Below are 22,943 nucleotides of genomic sequence, written 5' to 3'. Positions count from 1 at the left end.
ATATTACAATATAAACAAAATCATATAACATTAAAAGAAAAACCTATAAATGTGTATATATACAAAATAAAAAAGGTATATATATATATTTATATATATATATATATATATATATATATATATATATATATATATATATATATATATATATATATATATATATATTTATATATATATATATATATATATATATATATATATATATTTATATATATATATATATATATATATATATATATATATATATATATATATATATATATATATATATATATATATATATATATATATATATATATATATATATATATATATATATATATATATGCAAAATACTAACACAATCATTTTACAGTTTAAACATTCTAAAAATATTTTACCTGGATGTGCAAAGCAACAAAGTGTCAACAATAAATAAATGCCAGTAGCTATCCCTGATCAATGTTTCTAGAATTGGAGGGCATAATGTTAGAGCAATGGTCATAACTTCAAAAGCTTCCTTAGCTAAATTAGAATCGTCTAAACTTGCACACTTTTGTAATTCTTCATGTTTTTCAAAAAATTGATGAATGTGAGAATTATCTGTTTGATGTAAAGATACATCGCCTGCAGCAGCACTCCAGCAAATCTTCTGTACAACTTTTACAAAATTTATATCAGGCATGTACTTTGTTGCCCTAGAACCTAGCGCTTGTCCTAGCTTGACAGATATACTTCTTAGGACAAATTCAAAGTATGTATTTGGGATGTGCTGAGTGGCTTGTTGTAAAACAATAGCATAGTTGTGCTGTGTACTAGAGATGGCAATATCTTTTCCAGAGTCCTTGTGCAAGGCCTCAGCAACAACAGTAATATGTGCAAAGCAAATAGTTGTCAAAAATAACTTTGATATTTTGAGTAAAACAGTGTAGGCCATTCTAAAAATTGTAAACTAAATAACTTGAAAAATTAAAAAAAAAAAAAGTGAATTTAATGAAAATTAAAATGTAGAGAGATTAATTATGCTAATTATGCTAAATAATTTTAAATTTGATTAATTAATCTCTAATTATCAAATAAATAAGCTGGATATTATAGTCCAGTAAGTGGGTATTATACTTCAATGAGTAGTTATGTTTATAATAAGTTTTCGTTTCATTTAAAAAATCGCAGAGGTCAATGTTAAATAACATAAGTATAATAGTAAAATACCTTTTTATAAGTGTATTTGCACCATGCAGAAAGGTTTTGTTTGTAAACAAATTTAGAATGCTGTCGATGCCCCCAGCTAATATAATACTATGTTGAAAACTTATTGGGTAATTTTCTAATGGTTCCATTGCAGGAAGTAATAAAGCATAAATAATCTAAACAAACAAAAAAAACTTGATGTGAAATAACTCCTTTGAAAGGCATTTTAAAAAAAATATAAATAATAAAAAATACCTCAAGATTATAAAGAGCCTGTATTGGTGTCACTGTTGAAAATAATTTGTCTAATGAAGACATTCCTTTTATCATGCTGTTATGACATAATGTTTTTATATTATTGATTGTGTCAACATCTAAACATTTATTAAAAAACTTAAAAAAAAAATTTTTTTAAACACTTTAAAGCTGTTTTTATTTGTTTTACTTGATGAAGACTAATAAGTTTATAATTAAAAAAAAAAAATAGTTGAACCTGAAGAACATATGTTCAACAAATTAAGGACAATGTTTTGTAATTCTTCCAAATGAAACTTCATAGCTAAATCTCCAAGAGTAAACAAAGTATGAACAAACTTTGTCCTAGATAATATCTAAAATTTATTTTACACATATTTAAAGTACTTATTGAAAACTACAAAATATTTAATATTAATATATTATTAATTAATGCATTAATAAAGTCTTTAACTAAATTCTAAACATATTTCGAAGACACAACTAAATAATGTTAATTTTTAAATATTTAAAATTGGACATTAGTATGCAGCACTTACAACACTAGGTAATAAATGCTCTGTTTCAACATTAGGTCCATCGCCACATAGTGGGGTAGGTGGTGGAGAAGTATCTGAAGATGAATCAGGAGAAGATGGAATACTATTGGATGATGAACCTAATTTTATTGTAAAAACCTAGAGAAAAGAATGTTATTTATCATTTTAAATTTTCTTGATTAAAGTATTTAAAAAAAAAAAATTACACATACGCCTCTATCTTTGATTGGCAAATCACTAATTAATTTACGATCATCAGTTGGGTTGAGAACATCATTATTATAACAAATATCTAGCTTTATTGCTTGAACTATATTTTTTAAACTAAAAAAAAAATATTTGTAAGGTTAAATATCAAAATATTTTTATAAAACTAGATCATAAACTCATTTTACTAAAGTAACGTTGAGAGAGTATTAGTAAAAAATTACCGAACATATATCCTTCTTCGAAGTGAGGCAATTGATTCGTTAGAATGAGACCATACTTCAAAGTCATCAATTTGCCGATTTTGTTGTGGAAAGCGAACATATAAACAAATTTGCTTTCCGCGAGCAGACCTTTGTATAAATTTAAAAAAATTTAAACATAATGCTTTAGAGATTTTTTCTTTATTGCTTATTTATATTTATTCTTAAAATTTTTATATTTATATTTTTAAAAAATCAACTATAATAAAATCAAACTTAAATAAACTACAAATAAACAATATAAATTTATTTTTAACCTTTCATGAGCAGGAATAGCTCGTTCAATACAATAATTTTTGTCAGACTCCTCAACATAAACTTTAAGGGCTCGCAAGCATGCAGTTACTTTGCGAGCTTGCTCAAGTATAGTAGCTTTACCAGTTAGAGTATTATAGTCTGTGTTGCACATTATTTCTTCACATGGATGTATGCGATCACTACAAGTTTTAATAAACATTGAATGGATTTCACTCTAAATTAAAAGAAGTTTTAATGAGAATTTTTTTAATTAAAAATTTACTTTTCTAGAACAAGGGTCTCAGCAATGGAAAAGGCTGCTTCCAGTTTTTTCTCTCCTTTCTATAACTCTAGAATAAAGAATTTAATAAAGCTGCATTTCAAAGAAACAAGTTAAGTGCTGTTATATACTCAGGTATATGCATTAAGTATATAGCTAGAGTATATACCTAGAGTATATACTCTTGGTATTTTTTAGTCATAATTTTACTTCAAAGTTGACTGAAAAATAAGTAGACTCTTTAATCTAAATCCCACCCTAATGCATTTGCATTAAAATTAATACCACCGTTTTTTTATAAAGAGTCATTATAACATTTTTTCATTTAATCAAAAAATAAACCACTTCAAGTAAATCTTTTCAAGTAAAAGAATATGCATAATTAATTTAAAAATTTAGCAATCAAACCTGCTTTAATTGTGAGCCTATATTTGTGTAAATTTCTCGAAGTACTTCTATCGCTTGAGTAACTATATCCACGGAAGCTTGAGTAATAACCTATAGATAAGTAACTTTATTGTAAAACATATTTTTTAAATTTTAATTTTATCTACATATTTGATTAAAATTCATATATTTAATGATGATTTAATTATATATATATAGTTATATATATATATATATATATATATATATATATATATATATATATATATATATATATATATATATGTAAATTATGTTAGTGTATTTTACAAATAGAGTGCTCAATGTTCTTAAAGAACAGAGCAATAATTAATTAATTAATTAGTAAAAAACACTTATCTAACTTTTATCTTCGACTTGAAGTTTCACCATTGCTGGATCATCAGGAAGAGTACTCTTCCTGATGATCCAGCAATGGTGAAACTTCAAGTCGAAGATAAAAGTTAGATAAGTGTTTTTTACTAATTAATTATATATATATATATAGGGTAAAGGAAGGTATGTTCGTGATATATGTAATTTCGTGATATTTCGCTCGGCATTTGTAGCGAACATACCTATTAGTCAAAAACATCGAAATTGCGTCAAATGGTACCCCGGGGTACTACTGTCGATTCACAAATAGTCGTTGGGTGCGTGTGATACGTCAATTGTTTACTATCAGTTTGTACATTCTTTAGCATTATTTAACGTGCGTTCAGCACATTTGTTTGGAGTACTTGTCCAACATTTTTATTTCCAGACTTGTGTTTTAAGGTAAGTAAATTATTTTTATTAAATATTAAACTAGAAAAGATGCTTGATTTAATGGTAAAACTTTTGTTTTTTTATTAACTTCCTATAACTTATGATTCCTTATCGCAGTTACACATTTTCTTAACGTTTTCACCTCAAATGAATTTACATTTTTAATCATGTTTCTTTTATTAAATATAATGACATTAAAAATTGTTTTAAGCACGATATAACTATATAGTTAAATGATAATAATATCTTTCTCTATACAACCACACCTAACCCTAATAGGCCAAAAAGGGATTCAAGTGCAAAGTGTCTGACTCCTCCTGATCAACCTATTCCATTAACTTCAAAGGATTCTATTCCTGTATGTTCTAAAAAAAGTAAAAAAAATAAAAATGCTTCAAAAGATGATGATTGGGAGTGCGGTGTTTGTAAAAAAAGTTACAACAGTGATGTAAAAAAAAAAAAAGGAAAAAAATGGGTGCAGTGTTCCTATTGTTTAGTACCTTATCATGAGAGTTGTCAAACATATGAGGACATTGGTGAAGTATTTATGTGTGATACATGTTGTCAACAAGAATGTGATTTAGAAAAATAAGTTAATCAGATATAAGTATGGTTAATATTATAGTTATTATATTAAGAGTTTTTTGTAGGTCTGTTATTTTATTTTCTAAGCTACCTATGTTAAAAGTATATTTTTTTTATATATAAATATAAAGTAATGAAAGTATTATTATAATTTTGTTAACTTATAAGCCTGACTATATTTATATTTTATGAACTTAAAGTCTGATTGAATAGTTATGAATTCAAAACAAGTGTTGATATTTTTTGTTATATTATACCAGATGTTATACTTAATTAATAAAGAAAAATTTAAATATTATTGTGTATTCACGAAATTACCTAACCACTATCACGAAATTAAATATCATATCACAAAATTACCTAACTTTTCTCAATGACTTTTGAGCTTTTATAAAAACTTATCAAAGGGCTTAAAATCCCAAAACTGCATAGATTTTAGTAACTTTACTCTATGTACATCAAACAATTAAAGTAATTAAGTAAAATTACTGAAATTGACTTTGTAATTACACATCTAGTTAATTTATCACGAACATACCTTCCTTTACCCTATATATATACACATATATATATATATACATATATATATATATATATATATATATATATATATATATATATATATATATATATATATATATATAGTTATATAGATTGTTGCATTTGGGAGTATGGAAGGAAAAAAATGATTCTTATGCCAACAAATACGTCACTTTTAATTACTTTTGACCTTTGTCCAACGCTTGTGTGTTGTCAGAAAGTACCATTAGCTTAATTACAAATTAATTGTTTTTTAAAAAAACCGCAAAAACGCAATTTTAATTGACCAGAATGTTAAAAAAACATTCTGAATGTTTTTAATAATATAAAAAATGTTTTTATTTTTATTTTTTTTTTACTGTAAATCATGCATGTGTTGCTTTATCGACTATCTTATAGCCTGACTCGCAACAAAGTGCTGCTACATTGACTGACAATTAGCCTGACTCGCAACGGAGTGCTGCTACATCGACCATCTTATAGCCTGACTCGCAAGGGAGTGCTGCTACATCGACTGAAGGTTCGGTTGGGGCAGGCAGTCTATCAAGTAACAAAAAAAAAAATTCCGGTCTTGCATTTTAATTTTTACTTTTTGTCAACAAAATACGGAAAAACTTTCTGACAACCAGTTAGGGGTTATATATATATATTTATATATTTAATATATATATATATAAATATTATATATATGTATATTTATATACTTAATATATATATATATATATATATTATATATATGTATATTTATATATATATATATTATATATATGTATATTTATATATTTAATACATATATATATATATTATATATATGTATATTTATATATTCAATATATATATATATTATATATATTATATATATACATATATATATATACATACATATATATATATATATATATATATAAAATAAGATTTTGGTTCTTAAACAAAAAAGATCTAACAACAATGAAAAGACAAGTAAAGAAAAAAAAAAAGTGAAAACTGTTTAGTCTGTGTAATTGTGTTAACAAGACTTATTGGATATATGATAATTTTGAAATTTTGAATTTTGTTGCACATATTGCGGTGGCTAAAAATCTTATAACTAATTTAAAAAAAACAATTTACATCAACTAAAAATAACTGCTTAAATGCTGAAAATGACTGCCTTATTTAATTAAAAATACACAATTTGCATAAAAGATTAGACCTTGAAATAAATTTCAAAACCAATACCAAAGCAGTGAGTTCTAAGGCCAAGGTTAAAAGACCAAGGTTAAAGTATTGAACACTGTTTGAAACTGATAAAAAAAAATCCATACCAAGAAAATCATACTCACTTAAAGTAACTAATGAAAATTCAACTTTAATAATGAAAAAATCTAATGAAAAGTCAACTGCTACTTCAAAAAATGAATACCAGTTTAATGATGCAACAATTAAATTAATTAAATAATAATTGTAATTTTAACAATTATAGTAAATGTTGCTATTAACAACCAAAATTATCATGAGAAAATAAGAAATGAATGGTCAATTATCTAAAGTTTGGTTGCATCAACAGAGCATATACCAAAGATGTTTTTATATAACCTGATTTAACTGAAGCTGAAAGATTGATAAATTATGAACTAAAAAATTAAATCTGACATAATGATTAATAAAAAGAATTGCTGATGTGATCTTTTGGTATGCAAATTGTGAAATGTTATGGTCATATTTAAAATCCAGAAAAAATAGTAAAAAAAAATTGAAATTTAAAAATTCAAAATGTTATTTGCTATTAAAAAACCCCTAATTGATGCAGTTACAGAAACTTGCTTCAAAAACTTTTCAGCTCATAACTTAAAAGACTATACTATATATTAAAAATGGAAAGGATAGACATAATGTTTAAAGAACTTGTATGCAAAAAAATGATTTAATATGAAGTAAATAAAACTGATGATTTAGTTAGGTAAAATATAGCAATAAAAATATTTGATTGGATGTATGATTTAATACCTTGATAAGATATTTGATTGGATGTATGATTTCAGACCTGAATAGATATTTAATAGAATGATTAAATAAGATATTTGACCTTAATAAGATATTTGATTGGATGTATGATTCCAGACTTGAATAAGATATTTAATTGGATGATTAAATAAGATATTTGACCTTATTAATATATTTGATTGAATGTATGATTCCAGACTTCAATAAGATATTAGATTGTATGAATGATTCAAGACCTGAATAAGATAGTTGATTGGATGATTCCGGACATGAATAAGACATTTGATTAGATGTATGGTTCCAGATCTGATTACAATTTTATCTTATAATACCAGCATAGTTATTATTTTTTTTTTGTACATTGAAAACTCTTGCTAAAACTGTCTCATCTGTCTTGTAAACTAGGTACTTGTCTACTAATTTTGAAATGGATTCAAGCATTTAAAAAAATAGAATTCAAAGAGTATTCTCAGAAAAAAACTAACTAACTGTTCTACTAAATATCTCTTTTTATTCATAAAAAGAGATATTTAGTAGAACATCAGAAGAATCCGTCATTTGATTTTTGCTATTTATTATTTTTTTAATGATGTCCAACCATGTTCAATAGCAATACAAAACAGTTTAAACAATTTTAAATTTGTTATTATTTTTTTATTATTGATGTACCAACCATGCTCAATAATAATATGAAATAGTTTAAATAATTTCAAATTATTTTTACAACTAATCATAAATGGAAGCAGCAACTAGGTAGCAGCATTTCATGTTTATTAAAAACTCTATGATGTTTAAAATGGCTTTACTAAATTTGATATAAAATTAGGCAAAGTTCTAATCTTGGTATAAATACTTGGTATTTATCGGACTATTAATTAGGTTTGCTATTCCTCTATTTCCATGTTTTGTAAAGGTAATATAAATGTTTTGGAAAATGTATAGTAATAACAAGACTAGTTCACTAGTAATACTAAATGGATTAAAGAATAAGTAAAATTTAGTTTCAAAACATATTAAAACCTATTAAAAGAAAAAAACAAACATAATAAAAGTTCAGTTTAAGGAAGTTGCAAGCCTGATAAAATGTAAATATTGAAAATTTACATAACAGTAAAAAATGCTAAAAAACTATTTGAATAAATACAGTCAATAATACATAAAACAAAAGTCAAATAAACAAAAAAAATTTGAAACTTGCCTTCCAAAGGTAGTCATAACCAATCAACTGTGTATGCTCAAGAACAAATGCACCATTTCTTTTTTTTTGAAGGTAACCTTCTTTCAAATTTACAAATTTGAAAAAACGCTCAAAACACCTACAAAACATATGAAAGATGCAAATTATAATTAAAAAAAAAAAAAAAAAATCACAGAATATATTGTAAATTCAAGATAGACAATAGTTTTTATACATAATATCAATAATGATATCTAAGATGAGTAAAATTTAAATGCATTTATTTGACACAAACTCTTCCCATACATAATATTTGTCTTATTTACACTGAATATCAACATCGTTCTGGTCTCATCTCACCAAATATCAAATTAATACTAGTCTCTAAACCATTTTACACTACTCCATTCATACTAAATATCTATCGCAACAAACACCTCATTAAAAACAATTATTTACCTCATACGATTAAAACCAAATAAAAGTTATCTGCAATTTCTATTACTTTTCCATTTAAAAGTACATAATAAAAGTTATTAAAAAGTTTTTAAAAAAAAGAAATTTTTTTTACTTCAACCCATGTTCATTCAGCATAGTAGGATCAGTTTTCAGGACATTATTTTCAAAGAATTGTCTAGTTATATCCGGGTCTAAATCTGGATCATCTCCCATTACCTAATACAAATAAATTGAACATGAAATCACTATTAAAAAAAAACAAAATCAACTAGTATATTATAAATTCAAACATTTCAGTTGAAGAAAATTTATAAAAATTATTTTATAGTAAAACATTGATTTACCAAAATACTATTTCAATATAGGAAATAACTGGTTTAAAACTTACCACAGAAAACCATTTAAAACAAATATCTTGATCCACAGGAAAAACAGAATTAATTGCTAGACAAACCCAGATCTAAAACAAACAAAAAAATTTTGAATAAAAAGTTATTATTATTGTTGCTATTGTTGTAAGTATAATAAATAAATAAATATACATATATATATATATATATATATATATATATATATATATATATATATATATATATATATATATATATATATATATATATATATATATATACACACACACATTTATATATATAAATATATATATATATATATATATATATATATATATATATATATATATATATATATATATCTAGCATTATTCAGCTCATCAATCCTCCAGCAAACAACTAATGACTTCAAGAGTAATAATGAGGTAGAAAAAAATGTAAACTTTGATTGATTATTGATTATAATTGTTAACTTAGTGTGGAAAAGTAATAGTATCAAGATACACACAAGTAATTACTTTCATATGAAATTATATAATATTATATAATTTCATATGAAATATAAGCAAATTATATTAAAAAATAAAAACATTTCTCTCTCTGCCATTGTAATAGTTTAAATCCAATTATGTTAAATACTATCTTTTTAAAAACAACATTCAATGGATTACTGCCAAGAACCATTCAATGGATTATAGTCAAGCCTAACAAGATTTAATGAATTATAGTCAAGCCAAAAAACATTCAATAGATAATAGTCAGTCAACCTTCAATGGGCTATTTTTAATGCCAAGCAACATTATGTGTATTAAAGTACATGATATTGCTTGAAACAGCAGTGTAGTTTTGAAAGCTCTTTTAGTTATCCAAAATGATAAAGGATCATTTTTAAGATGAATTTACTTGAACATTTATGTCAGAGCTCATTTAACTCTGTAATTAAAATCCTTCTTTTTTGTAATCAAGTCTTTCACTAAAACTGGTATTCTGCAATAAGAGTATTCAGATTAAAGACTTCTGGACTTAGTTGTTCAGAAAGTTTGATGGTATCTTTAAAAATACTTTTTTTTAATATTGCTTTTATGTTAACGCTGTCAAATGTTACAGTTATGTCAATATATTCAAAATATTGGTATTTTGTCTTTAAACTTTATTTGTATGTTGTATTTTTTTATGATTTTGATTTAATGCTTAACAAAAGTAATAAATATATACAAAACAATTAAGTTTTAACTATTAAATATTAAATAATAAACAATTGAAAATAAAATAAAAACTATAAAGAAACAACATGATAACTGTTTTAATCTACAACAAAACTTTAATAAGAAAAAAAAAAAAAAAGCCGTTCTTATCTACTTAATTATTACAGTTATTTAAAAAATTTTAAAATCTTCATGGTCATTCATGGTTGATAAACCTTTTGTTACATTAGATTTATTAACCATTAACCACAAGATCATTGATCTACTATGATGTTTTTAATTACTGCTAATATATTAAAAAGTATAATTAATGTAATATAGTTAATGTAATATAATTAATGTAATATAATTAATGTAATATGATTAAAAATATTGTGAGTTAAAAACCTGCTCTGCTTGAGGTTGGCACAACCACATCTTTCCATCATTTAATATAAATCTGAAAACAATGCAAAATATCTGAGAATGTAAAGTATACAAAGTGATATCCAAAAATACTTTGTTAGCAATAGCATAAAACATCTGAGAAAATAAAAACATATCTGAGGTACAAAAAGTACTTTACATTCTCAGTCTAAAAACACTTCGCTAGTAAAAGTCTTAAGAAGATGATAATGAATAAAATAATTTTTAAACAACAACAAAATATAGTTATTAAATGACAGATATTGGAAAAAAACTAAAAACCTAAGAAAGTCAAGACGCTCTTGAATCTGGCGAACATGTGGATATCTTCTATCAGGTAAAAGCTCTTCAGGATTAATAGATGTATCATCTGCAAAAAATTTATAACCTTATATACAAACTTAAATTGTTTATAATATATTCATAACTATAAAACCAAAAATATATTTATGACCGTATATATCAAAAACTTTCATAACATTCCAATCAAATTTACTCATCAAATTTTTTCTTTAAAATAACACATCTCTAGAACAAACTATTTAATTAACAGAGCAAAAAACAAATATTGTTTGACAAAAAAAATTGTTAAAGGGTAAACAAGCTGAAATCTAAAAGTATGTGATAAACAGTAGCTTTTAGCACCACTATTTAGTAGGTGATAAACAGTAGCTTTTAGCACCACTATTTAGTGGGTGATAAACAGTAGCTTTTAGCACTACTATTTAGTAGGTAATAAACAGTAGCTCTTAGCACTACTATTTAGTAGGTGATAAACAGTAGCTTTTAGCACCACTACTCAATAGATGGTAAATAGTAGCTTTTAGCAAAACTATTTAGTAGGTAATAAACAGTAGCTTTTAGAACAACTATTTAGTAGGTGATAAAATTTTTTTTAAAAAAACCAGGAAGTTAATGTGGAAGTATACAGGGAAATATGCACTACTTTAAACACCTTTTAAGTATGACAAACTAGTTTATCAATCAATTAAGCAAAATGTGTGATTATACAAAAAAAGAAATTGTCTTTATTATCTAGCAGTTCTTATTGTATAAGTTTACAAATTTCCAAAGAATACTAAAAACCTGGACTATTAACTCTTTTGCAACACATGCATATTTTGCCTGCCTTTTAAAATACTAATTATTTATCTTTTAGCATATTATGGAATAATAAAGAACAGTTATAGCTGTTTGAAATAACTTGTTTTATTTTTATTTTATATTTTAATGTCAGAATATTGAAAAATTATTTTTTTCATAACTTTTTTAGCATATCCTGAATGAAATAGTTTCATTTTTTAACTAGTAAAACAAACAGTTTTACAAAATTTTATCATTTGAGAAGTTTTTAAAAGACTAACTAAATAAAAACATAAAAATATTTAACTTTATTGTTATCAAAAACTTATATTTTGCACGGGCTTTATTTCGCCCGTATAAACTCATTTGCACAGGTGTGGAGATGGGCACAGGCTATAGCCCGCCATTCCTACCAAAGCCTGAATATCCATATCATTGAAATTGTTTAATGGTATTTTATGCTTCATATCATTGAAATCGTTTAGCCGGTATTTTACGTTTCATTTTAGAAACAGTCTAAGGATTTTTTTTCTACAAATTGTTTATAGAAAGTTGCAATTGACAGTTCTAGAAACATTTGCAAAATCTTCTGAGTAAAATTTCCTTTCAAAATAACTTCTTCTCAAATTACCATCAAACTATTTTGCACTTTTTTTCGAAAAAACTTTATGCTCAAATAAAAACTTATTTCATTAACATTGTAAAAAGCACCTAAAAAAGTAGGGCAAGAAATTAATTATTCTTTTGTAAAAAACTATTCTAAGATTTTTTTAAGAAACGAATTAAATGAATATTTAGTTGGAAATCCAATTTTTGAACTATGGAGTACCTGAAGAATTATAAAGTTTCTGCCATACCTTCTTTTAAACTTGTCCAACATACCATCCAACTTAGTTAATGCATTTTAATAATGATTAGCAGACTAATGTTTTCTTTAGGTCTTGTTTTTCCACATTTTCTTAAAAGATCTCCTTTTATCCTCAGATTATTTTGTCTCGCTTGCATAGTAAAAGCATCTTGGCAATCAAGAACATAAATCAAACCTTTCTTTCCTAAAAAACTTTTTAAAATCTCTTGATCAGCTAGCCATTGATGTTATTAAGAGATTCAAGAAACTAAGAAACTATTATTATAAACTTATTATAATTATACCCAATATTCAGTTGAGTCCAATTTAAAGAAAACATTATCCAAAAAAGTTGTAAAATACAATCTATTTTAAATAATTTAAAAATGTAACTAAAAAAAAATTGAAAATTTTACATAATCATAATAGAATTCATACATTCAATGTTCAATTTTTATTCCCATTAGTTTCTTAGTTCAGTAAAATAGACGCTTTCTAAACCGTCAGCCTTCTAATATTATTCTTACAATGAACGTTGAATATTTTAAACGTTTTCGACAAATGATGAGTAGTTTTTTATCTTAGTTTATAAATGTCTTTTTAACTATTCTTTTAAAAAAACCTTTTAAAAGCTTTAAAAATTTTACAGCAATCAAACTTATAGGATCTTTTTTATATATATTTTTTCATATTTGTTTTTTCTTTTTTTTTTTAGTTATATCTTTTTCTGTTTTCTTTTATTAGCACTTTTTGTTTCCTATATCAGGACTTAATATCAGTTATAGGTTCTTTGGTTTTAGCTTTTTTTTAGCAGTTTTTTTTTAATATTGATGTTTATTATAAATTTTTTAATTATTGATATAAAAAAATGATTAAAAAAAAAAGGAAAAATTAATAATGATGAAGGTTTATATCTATCTTTAAGTTGCTTCTGTTTCATTTTCTATGTTTGAAGTTTCATCTTTATCTTCTATATTTTACAGTTTGTGTTTCAGTGAAATTGTTTCAAATTAAGTTGCATTTTAGTTAAGTTTTGTTTCAGAATATGCAGTTTAAATATCTTATTAAATTCAATATAAATATATTTTAATTTGAATTTAATATATATATATATATATATATATATATATATATATATATATATATATATATATATATATATATATATATATATGTATGTATATATATATATATATATATATATATATATATATATATATATATATTGAATATAAGTACTAAAAATTGATTATTATTCATTTGATTGGATTCTATTTAGTTATTTATAATAAACTATATGATGATAATGATGATGATGATGATTGTGAAGTCAATGCACAAAATAAATAAATAGAAGGTTGACAGTCAATTTGACTGGCTAACAAATAGAATTGACGGTCAAGTGTTTTTATTAGCCGGTCAATTAAAATTATTTTTTTTCAGTGTTTTAATTTTTTTTCAAAAGCTTACTGAACTTTGTAAATAAAAACTTTAAATTATATCATTGCTTTTTAATAATTTATATAAACATAAAATAAAAAGAACAATATGTAAAAAAAAAAATTTAATTTTATATTTTTTTATTTTACATTTATTATTATAAATAATGATAATCTACTTAACCGTTTGAAATAATGTTTGTTATAAACAGTTTGAAATAAAGCTTGATAACATCAAAAGGAGGTTGATAACAAATAATAATTTTTGATAGTTAATATTTCTGTACATTTACTTTTAACTAACTGATTTAAATTTTTTAGATATTATAAATTATATTATATAATTAAACTTTTATAAAAATATTAATTAGACATAACAAAAAATTTATTTAAAAGTTTTTGTAATATATTTTCCTTAATGTTTTACAATGCAGGAAGACATTCCTAATTTTTAAATTTCATAACTAAGTTCAAGTGATCGTTATTTTAAATAGAAACTTCAAAGCTCAACCCAAACTTTACTCAAGTTCACTTCTTGCTTTCCACCCTTAATTAAGCTTGGAAGGTTTCATTTGTTTTTTGTAAACTGCAAGCAGAAATAAAATTAAGTATAAAACTATTATGATTAATTCTGGTTATTATCAGCTATTAGTATATTTATTAATAAAGTTTTATAATGATAAATTCAACATCAGCTATATTTCAAAATTATATGTTAGCATTATTTTTGTTGATATTTTTTTTGTTAATTGACTTGAGATTTTTTTTTTTTAGCTTTATGGATGAAATAAAACATTTTAATAAACTATTTTATATCAAATATATTTTTATTTTTAAATTTTTCATTATTTATATTTCTATCATTGATATAATTTAAGATTTATTACTTGAAATAAATCTAAAATAATAAGAAAAATATTATATAAAATAAAAATTCACAAACTCAATATAATTAAATAGCAAAATCAACAATTTGTCAGCAGCCACAATCTCAATTGACAAAATGTACATTTTTTTTCTAGACGGATTCTTGCAAATAATTTTTAATCAACTAAAGTTACAAAAATGTTTTTCCTAGTAAGTGTGATGAATGCTTCAGTTATAAATTTCAAACAATAGTTTTTGTATTAGTAAAAATTTTTCTTTTAGAACATCAAAGTCAAGAAAGTAAAAGTCCACCCTTGGTCTAAGGTGGTTGCTGAACAACCCTTTAAACCAAGATATACTGCTAGTCAGAAGAAAAAAACTGCTTAAAATTGTTATACAAAAGATATAAAAAGGATAAAAACATACTTTGATAAAGATTATGTATTTTAGACATATACTTCGTAAGATTTTCAGCAACTAGACTAACGATAGCATGTTTATTTTGAATACTCTCCACAACTGTATTGCGATATAATATGTGGTGATTTGATACCTGATTGCCATTCTAAGTTTATAAAAGTATTTTGTATATTCCATATGCATTTATAAAAAATAATTTGGTAAAAACTAAATAACAAAATTCAAACAATTCAGTAACAATTTAAGTATTTAACAGAAAACAGCACTCTTAGTTTCCACTTTTACAAACATTCAGCATGATGTCAGACTCCTTTTATAAATACGCAATATAAGTTAAATATATATACATATATATACATAAATATATATACATATATATGTGTGTATGTATATATATATATATATATATATATATATATATATATATATATATATATATATATATATATATATAAATATGCAATATAAGTTAAATATATATACATATCTATACATAAATATATATATATGTGTGTGTGTGTGTGTGTGTGTATATATATATATATATATAAGTATATATAAAAATATAAATATATATATGTGTATATATATATATATATATATATATATATATATATATATATATATATATAACTTATATTATGTGTTTATAAATAGTCTGACATCATTCTGAAATAGCCTGTTGCCAGGGGCTTCAGTACATACATCAACTGACTAAATAGGTTAAACATGCAAAGAGTGCCACTACATCGACTAAGGGTTAGAGTTGGAACAGAAACTTTTTATTATTATTTGTATTCTTTTTCCAAAACAAAAAACTGTACAGATTTAGGTTAGCCTTTTTGCTTACCAAATACTGATTTAAATATGAAAAAATATAATTATATATATATTTATATATATATATATATATACATATATATATACATATATATATATATACATATATATATATATATATATATATATACAAAAAAAAATATATATATATATATATATATATATATATATATATATATATATATAGATATAGATATATATATATAGATATATATATATATATATATATAGATATATAGATATGTATATATATATATATATGTATATATATATATATAGATATGTATATATATATATACATGTATATATATATGTACATATATATATGTACATATATATATATATATATATATATATATATATATATATATATATATATATATATATATATATATCTGTATATATATATATCTGTATATATATATATCTGTATATATATATATATCTGTATATATATATATATATATATATATATATATATATATATATATATATATATATATATATATATATATATATATATATATATACATTATGTATATATATATTATATATATATATAAATATATACAGGGTAGGGTAGAGGAACTTGCTTATTTGAATTAGCCTTCCTGAAGTGTGATTTACTACGATAGCTTTAAGGAGGGGCTTAATCAAGAGCGCAAACTGTAAAGTTTTGTTTATATGATGAGCCGCATTAATTTATTTTCTTTTTTCTTTGCAGTAGTCATGGAATGGACAAATTTGCGTTTGAGGCATATTTTCCTGTGGTAAATCAATCATCGCCACACAACATGCATTTTGTCGGCACTTCCATGTTGCACCTCGTGGCCATGTTCCAGGACGACAGTCAATCGTTTCGTGGGTGAAGAACTTCAGGGAATCTGGAGATGTGAAGAAGCCTGGCCTCCAAAGGACTGCAAGATCTCCGCATCGAAGCGGTGCAATCCATCTTGAGGTCTCCCCGACGATCTGCCCACAATCATGCATCAGCTCTTGGGTTATCAGCTCGTTCTGTTAGATAGATCCTTTATGAGGAATTGAAGTTCCATCCCTACAAGGTTGTTGTCGCCCAGGAACTGATTCCTCGGGACTTCGATACTCGTGAGGCTGTGCGTGGAGCCCTTCTCGACTTACCTGATGACACGCTTGTGTTCTTCAGCGATGAGGCGCACTTCCATCTTTCTGGGGCTGTGAACAAGCAGAACATGCGGTATTGGAGCGCTGAAAACCCACGAGAACTTTACCTACAACCTCTACACTCACAATGTGTGACTGTTTGGTGCGCAGTATCCCGAGTTGGAATAATCGATCCCTGGTTCTTCAAAGAAAATGAGAGGACAGTTTCGGTGACATCTGAGCGTTACCTGAGGATGTTACAGGATTTCTTCCTGCCAAAACTGAACAAGATGGGCTTGGATGATGTTTGGTTCCAGCAAGATGATGCAACTGCGCATACATCAAGAGCATCCATGGTTTTCTTGAACGAAGCCTTTCCTGGGCACGTGATCTCTTTGAGGGGCAATCTTCAGTGGCCAGCCAAGTCCCCTGATCTTGTGCCTTAGGATTATTTCTTGTGGGGACATCTGTCCATCATTATTTCTTGTGGGGACATCTGTCCATCAAGTCCATCGTGTACCATAACAGACCCAACAACCTGAACCATCTCAAGAGCAACATTTGTGAAGCCATCGCCAACATTCCTATTGAGATGCTGGAAAGAGTTGACACCAATATCCGGACTCAACTGACAAAATGTATTGACAATAACGGACATCATTTGCGTGATATCATCTTTAAAACTAGCAAATTATAAAACTTACTTGTTCTTAATTATGCTATTACAAAATTCATTTGTATATATTCAATACTTTTGTTATAATATATATTTCAAATAAGCAAGTTTCTCTGCCCAACCCTGTATATATGTGTGTGTGTATATATATATATATATATATATATATATATATATATATATATATATATATATATATATATATATATATATCCTTACTTTTGCATATTTAGATGTGTCCTCACATACTTTGAACACTTTTAGCTTCAAATTGCCAACTTCAATCTATACAGTTTTTTTAGCAGAGAAAAAAACAAATTTTTTTTGTAACAAACATGCTTATATAGAAAGTACTCAAAGCTTAAACCAAAACTCTCAGTCAATGTATGTACTAAAGCCCCGCACTTAGCTATTTCAGTATAAAAAACATAAATTTTTTGCAAGGCCATGTATTTCATGTAAGACTAAATATATAAAGGTGTTTGAATATGTTGATTGCACATAAAATATCACTCACAATACATAAACTGAGGTAAATACATAAACTGAGGATTTGGGTTCGGGCAGCTAATATCTACATATAAAGGACATTTATTTAGAAAAAACTTTATTATTTTCATTATATTTTAGTTTTAAAACTTGCCTGGATTAAAATAAAAAGGTAAAAAAAAGAAGAGAAAGTCTTACCTCATAAAATAATTCACAAATAGCCCGAATCTGCTTTAAGGCTGGAATGACCCAAGAACCTACTTTTATTTCTTCCACACACAAGTCAATCCAATGTATCTTTAAATTATCTCGATCTTGAGTTTGAGAACAACTATAATCAAGAATTTTTATGTGTGCATTCAGAGCTTGGTCCATTATATCAGTAGGCAAATCATCACTATGCGCAAGTTGCCATAACAAATTAAGAACCTTATCAAAAAAATAAAATCAAAAATATATTAAAAAACATATTTAAACATGAGAAATAAAAACTTTTTGAAAAATCATTAATAACATAACTTTAATGTATCTTTTTAAGTCTTTAAATCTTAAAAAACTTTGTAAAACTTTAATGGTAATATCATTGATCATTCTAACTCATTTTAAAACCAAAATAAAACTTTAATGGTAATATCATTGATCATTCTAACTCATTTTAAAGCCAAAATAAAATTTTAATGGTAATATCATTGATCGTTCTAACTCATTTTAAAGCCAAAATAAAATTTTAATGGTAATATCATTGATCGTTCTAACTCATTTTAAAGCCAAAATAAAATTTTAATGGTAATATTAATGATCGTTCTAACTCATTTTAAAGCCAAAATAAAATTTTAATGGTAATATCATTGATCGTTCTAACTCATTTTAAAGCCAAAATAAAATTTTAATGGTAATATCATTGATCGTTCTAACTCATTTTAAAGCCAAAATAAAATTTTAATGGTAATATTAATGATCGTTCTAACTCATTTTAAAGCCAAAATAAAATTTTAATGGTAATATCATTGATCGTTCTAACTCATTTTAAAGCCAAAATAAAATTTTAATGGTAATATTAATGATCGTTCTAACTCATTTTAAAGCCAAAATAAAATTTTAATGGTAATATCATTGATCGTTCTAACTCATTTTAAAGCTAAAATAAAATTTTTATTGCAACATCATTGATTATTCTAACTCATTTTAAAGCCCAAATTTTTCTTTTATATCTGGATCTTATATGTACAAGTTTTAATTTTGGGGCTAAAAAATTACAAATTTTAAAAGCAAAAAATTATTGTAATTAAAAATTATGATCATAAAGATGAACTAAAAACAGTTAACACTAGAATGGATTTTGAACGTTACAATTTTATGTTGAAAAGTTCTAGAGACTTTTGGAAAATCTACAATAGTGTCATTAACAAAGGTCAAACGTTCCATCTCTATTACATGGGTCTAATCTTATCTTTTCCAGGAATAAAACAGAACCAATTGCAAAAAACTTATCCTCTAATTTGACTACTAAATCTAATGCCAATACTCTTTCTGCCATTCTAGTTAAACAAGTTAACCAATTGTTAGACATCCAAATCACTTAGGCTTCTGTTGTTAAAGTCATATCTGAATTAAACTCTTCTGCGGTTTATGGCCCAGATAACATTTCTTTCATAGTCAAAAGTGTTCTCAAGTGCTCTCTTCAATTCTCTATTAACTATTTAATAAGTGCTTGACTGAATCTTGTTCTCCTGCCTGCTAGAAAATGATATCTGTGGTTCTAACTTTTAAAAACTCTGTAGAACACTCTCTACTAGAACCCCTCTAACAATCATCCAATCAGTCTTCTCTCTATTATAAATAAAGGTTTTCGAGTCTTTAATTAACAAATTTTTAATATCCTATCTTTAATATCAAGTCTAATAACTTACTTTCTAGAATTTAAGATTTTGATCATCTTGTTCTGCCTTGTTAACTTTTATAACAGAAAGGTTCTATTGTGCATTATGATGGTGGAAATTGATGGTAGTGGTAAGGCTTAAATTAATGTTCTTGGCATATCAAAGGAATTTGATTAAGTCTGGCATACTAATCTTCTCCATAAGCTTGATTCATACAGTGTGTCTAGGAAACTTTTTGAGATTACAAAATCTTTTCTTTCTAACTACAGTATCAAAGTTGCCCTCAATGGCCAACACTCTTCTTCATTTCCAGTGACCTTTGGGGTATTACAAGGTTCTATTATTGGTACTGTATTGTTTTTCATCTAAATTAATGATCTTCGTGATAATCTTACATCTAAAGTGGATGAAATCTAAAATCTCTATTTGCTGATGACACAACTCTGTCTTAACAAAAAAATCATTGCTTTTAATCGCTTAGAACAGGCAACATCGCTTAGATCTTGAATCTGATCTCTCCTCTGTAACAGTCTAAAGTTTTTAGTACCTAGTGAGTTCAATTGAATTCAAGTTTCAGCAAAACTCAGTAATTTAGTTCAAACAATTATCGCATTACTGTTGATTTTTCTGTATTGATGAATGACAATGCTTATACTTAGTCATTTACTTTACTTTTCTTAGATAACTGTTTACCTCTGGAATGGAATTCTTATGGAAACCATATGTAATACTGATTGCAAAGTTATATTTGGACTGGTTCTTCTAAAGATGCCCTTTCTCTTCTTGACAAAATCCAAAAATGTAATGTAAATGTAGTTAAACATGTTCTTTCTGCTAAGCTTTAGGCACTATCCCATAATAACAAGGTTGCAACTCTTACTCTTTTCTACAAATACTACTATGGTTGCTGCTTAAACGAGCTATAATTTAGTTTCATCAACCATAACTCATTCTCGCGTGATTTGTCATTCAGCAAAATCACATCCTTTTACTGTTTTGTCCTTTCATGCTCTAAAAGACTGAGTGATAGTTATTTTTAAATAGTACTTTTGTAAAACTATGAAATTTTACCGTGTGATGATGATATGAAGTTTAATATAGTGGTTGTTTTTTTTTAGTACAAAAAAAAATTTAATTGATATAAAATATGTTAAAAATAAATTAAATTAAATTAGTGTTAAAAACAAAAGCATTGTTTGTTTCTTTTTAGTCATCTCCATTTTGTATTTAACTCTCCCTTTGTCTTCTTGATAAATTAATAGAAAAAATATAATGATAATTATATTTTATTTTTTAAATGTTCATTCATTGCAATGACTTTTTAAAAACATTTAATAAAAAAAAATTTGTAAAAAAAATTGAAAAATAAAATAAAAAAAACAGTTTCTGTAGTTGATTAAAAAAACAACTTTTTTAATCAACTACAGAAATTAATAATAAAATAATAACTTTATTCAAGTATATATACTGTGAAGTGAAACTAAAGATTAAAAAAAAAAAGGTTAAAAAAAAGAAGATATAGCTTACGTCATTTATAATATGCATCAACAAACTTTAGACACTAAATATTTTAGTCCAGATTTTAAGAAATTTTAGTATTTTCAAAACACATCCTAGTTGTTTGTTAAAAATTCTTTTATATTCAGACTATATTAACTGGTCAACTATGACCGGCAAGAATTTTTAGGAGGTCAAAACAGCAATTTTGATCATTTCAGACAGTTGTTGACCATTGACTGCCTATTCAATCTGTTTTTACTGAAACAGTTTGAGCAGAAGCATATGTTGGATTTGGGCAATATATTAGAAAAATTAAAAGTATTTTAAAAAATGGTGGATCTAAATCATGCAAAAAAAGAGTAAATTAAGAAAATAAATTATATAATTAATTTATAAATTATTTATATAACAATTATGTAAATTTCACAGATTTAAAAATGTATTTAAAATATACTTTAAAACTTGCAAATTAAATTTAATTAAAATAATTAAATTTTGAATAAGCAAAACAAAATAAAGTTATTAAAAAATACAAAATAAAATTACAATTACAAAATAAAATGAATTTAAGTTATTAAAAACAAACTTCAAATATTGCTATGTAAAGTATTAAGTTGTAACAAACTTATAAGTTGTAACAAAGTTATTAAAAAAAATACAAAATAAAATTACAATTACAAAATAAAATGAATTTAAGTTATTAAAAACAAACTTCAAATATTGCTATGTAAAGTATTAAGATAATTAAAACTATAAACCTTTTTTTATTTTTCAATTTTCCATAACTTGTTTAATTTGCATGGACAAATGCTGTTCTCAGTGCTCTGAAGTTAGTTTTTGTTAGCTCATAACTATTACCCCCAATACTTAATATTCTTTCACAGTTAAACACAGAAAATCTGGTTCTGAATGAGATCCAATAACATTTATTTTGTGTGTGTTAAATCATTTTAAA

At 24.8% G+C, this 22,943-nt stretch overlaps 1 protein-coding gene across 4 annotated transcripts in view; it reads right to left on the bottom strand.

Moving 5' to 3' along the window:
* LOC100206699 (ubiquitin carboxyl-terminal hydrolase 9X) overlaps positions 1-22,943 on the bottom strand; it is a 111,152-nt gene that overhangs the window by 53,744 nt on the left and 34,465 nt on the right. For 2 of the 4 annotated variants that reach the window (XM_065788244.1, XM_065788245.1), the window contains exons 12-28: positions 18,807-19,037; positions 18,339-18,404; positions 15,491-15,629; positions 11,111-11,198; positions 10,811-10,862; positions 9,257-9,328; positions 8,981-9,084; positions 8,431-8,548; positions 3,360-3,449; positions 2,692-2,906; positions 2,396-2,524; positions 2,177-2,288; positions 1,965-2,102; positions 1,664-1,781; positions 1,426-1,544; positions 1,192-1,346; positions 381-917 (exon numbers count right to left, since the gene is read on the bottom strand). In XM_065788244.1, the coding sequence (XP_065644316.1) occupies positions 381-917; positions 1,192-1,346; positions 1,426-1,544; positions 1,664-1,781; positions 1,965-2,102; positions 2,177-2,288; positions 2,396-2,524; positions 2,692-2,906; positions 3,360-3,449; positions 8,431-8,548; positions 8,981-9,084; positions 9,257-9,328; positions 10,811-10,862; positions 11,111-11,198; positions 15,491-15,629; positions 18,339-18,404; positions 18,807-19,037 (2,483 nt within the window). The remainder of the gene's footprint in view (positions 1-380; positions 918-1,191; positions 1,347-1,425; positions 1,545-1,663; positions 1,782-1,964; positions 2,103-2,176; positions 2,289-2,395; positions 2,525-2,691; positions 2,907-3,359; positions 3,450-8,430; positions 8,549-8,980; positions 9,085-9,256; positions 9,329-10,810; positions 10,863-11,110; positions 11,199-15,490; positions 15,630-18,338; positions 18,405-18,806; positions 19,038-22,943) is intronic. The other 2 variants (XM_065788246.1, XM_065788247.1) reach the window with 1 other exon arrangement.

This window comes from Hydra vulgaris, chromosome 01, assembly GCF_038396675.1.
Source record: "Hydra vulgaris chromosome 01, alternate assembly HydraT2T_AEP".
NCBI lineage: Eukaryota > Metazoa > Cnidaria > Hydrozoa > Anthoathecata > Hydridae > Hydra > Hydra vulgaris.
The sequence above is the reverse complement of the archived record's forward strand: the minus strand, read 5'-3'. Positions and strand labels throughout refer to the sequence as shown.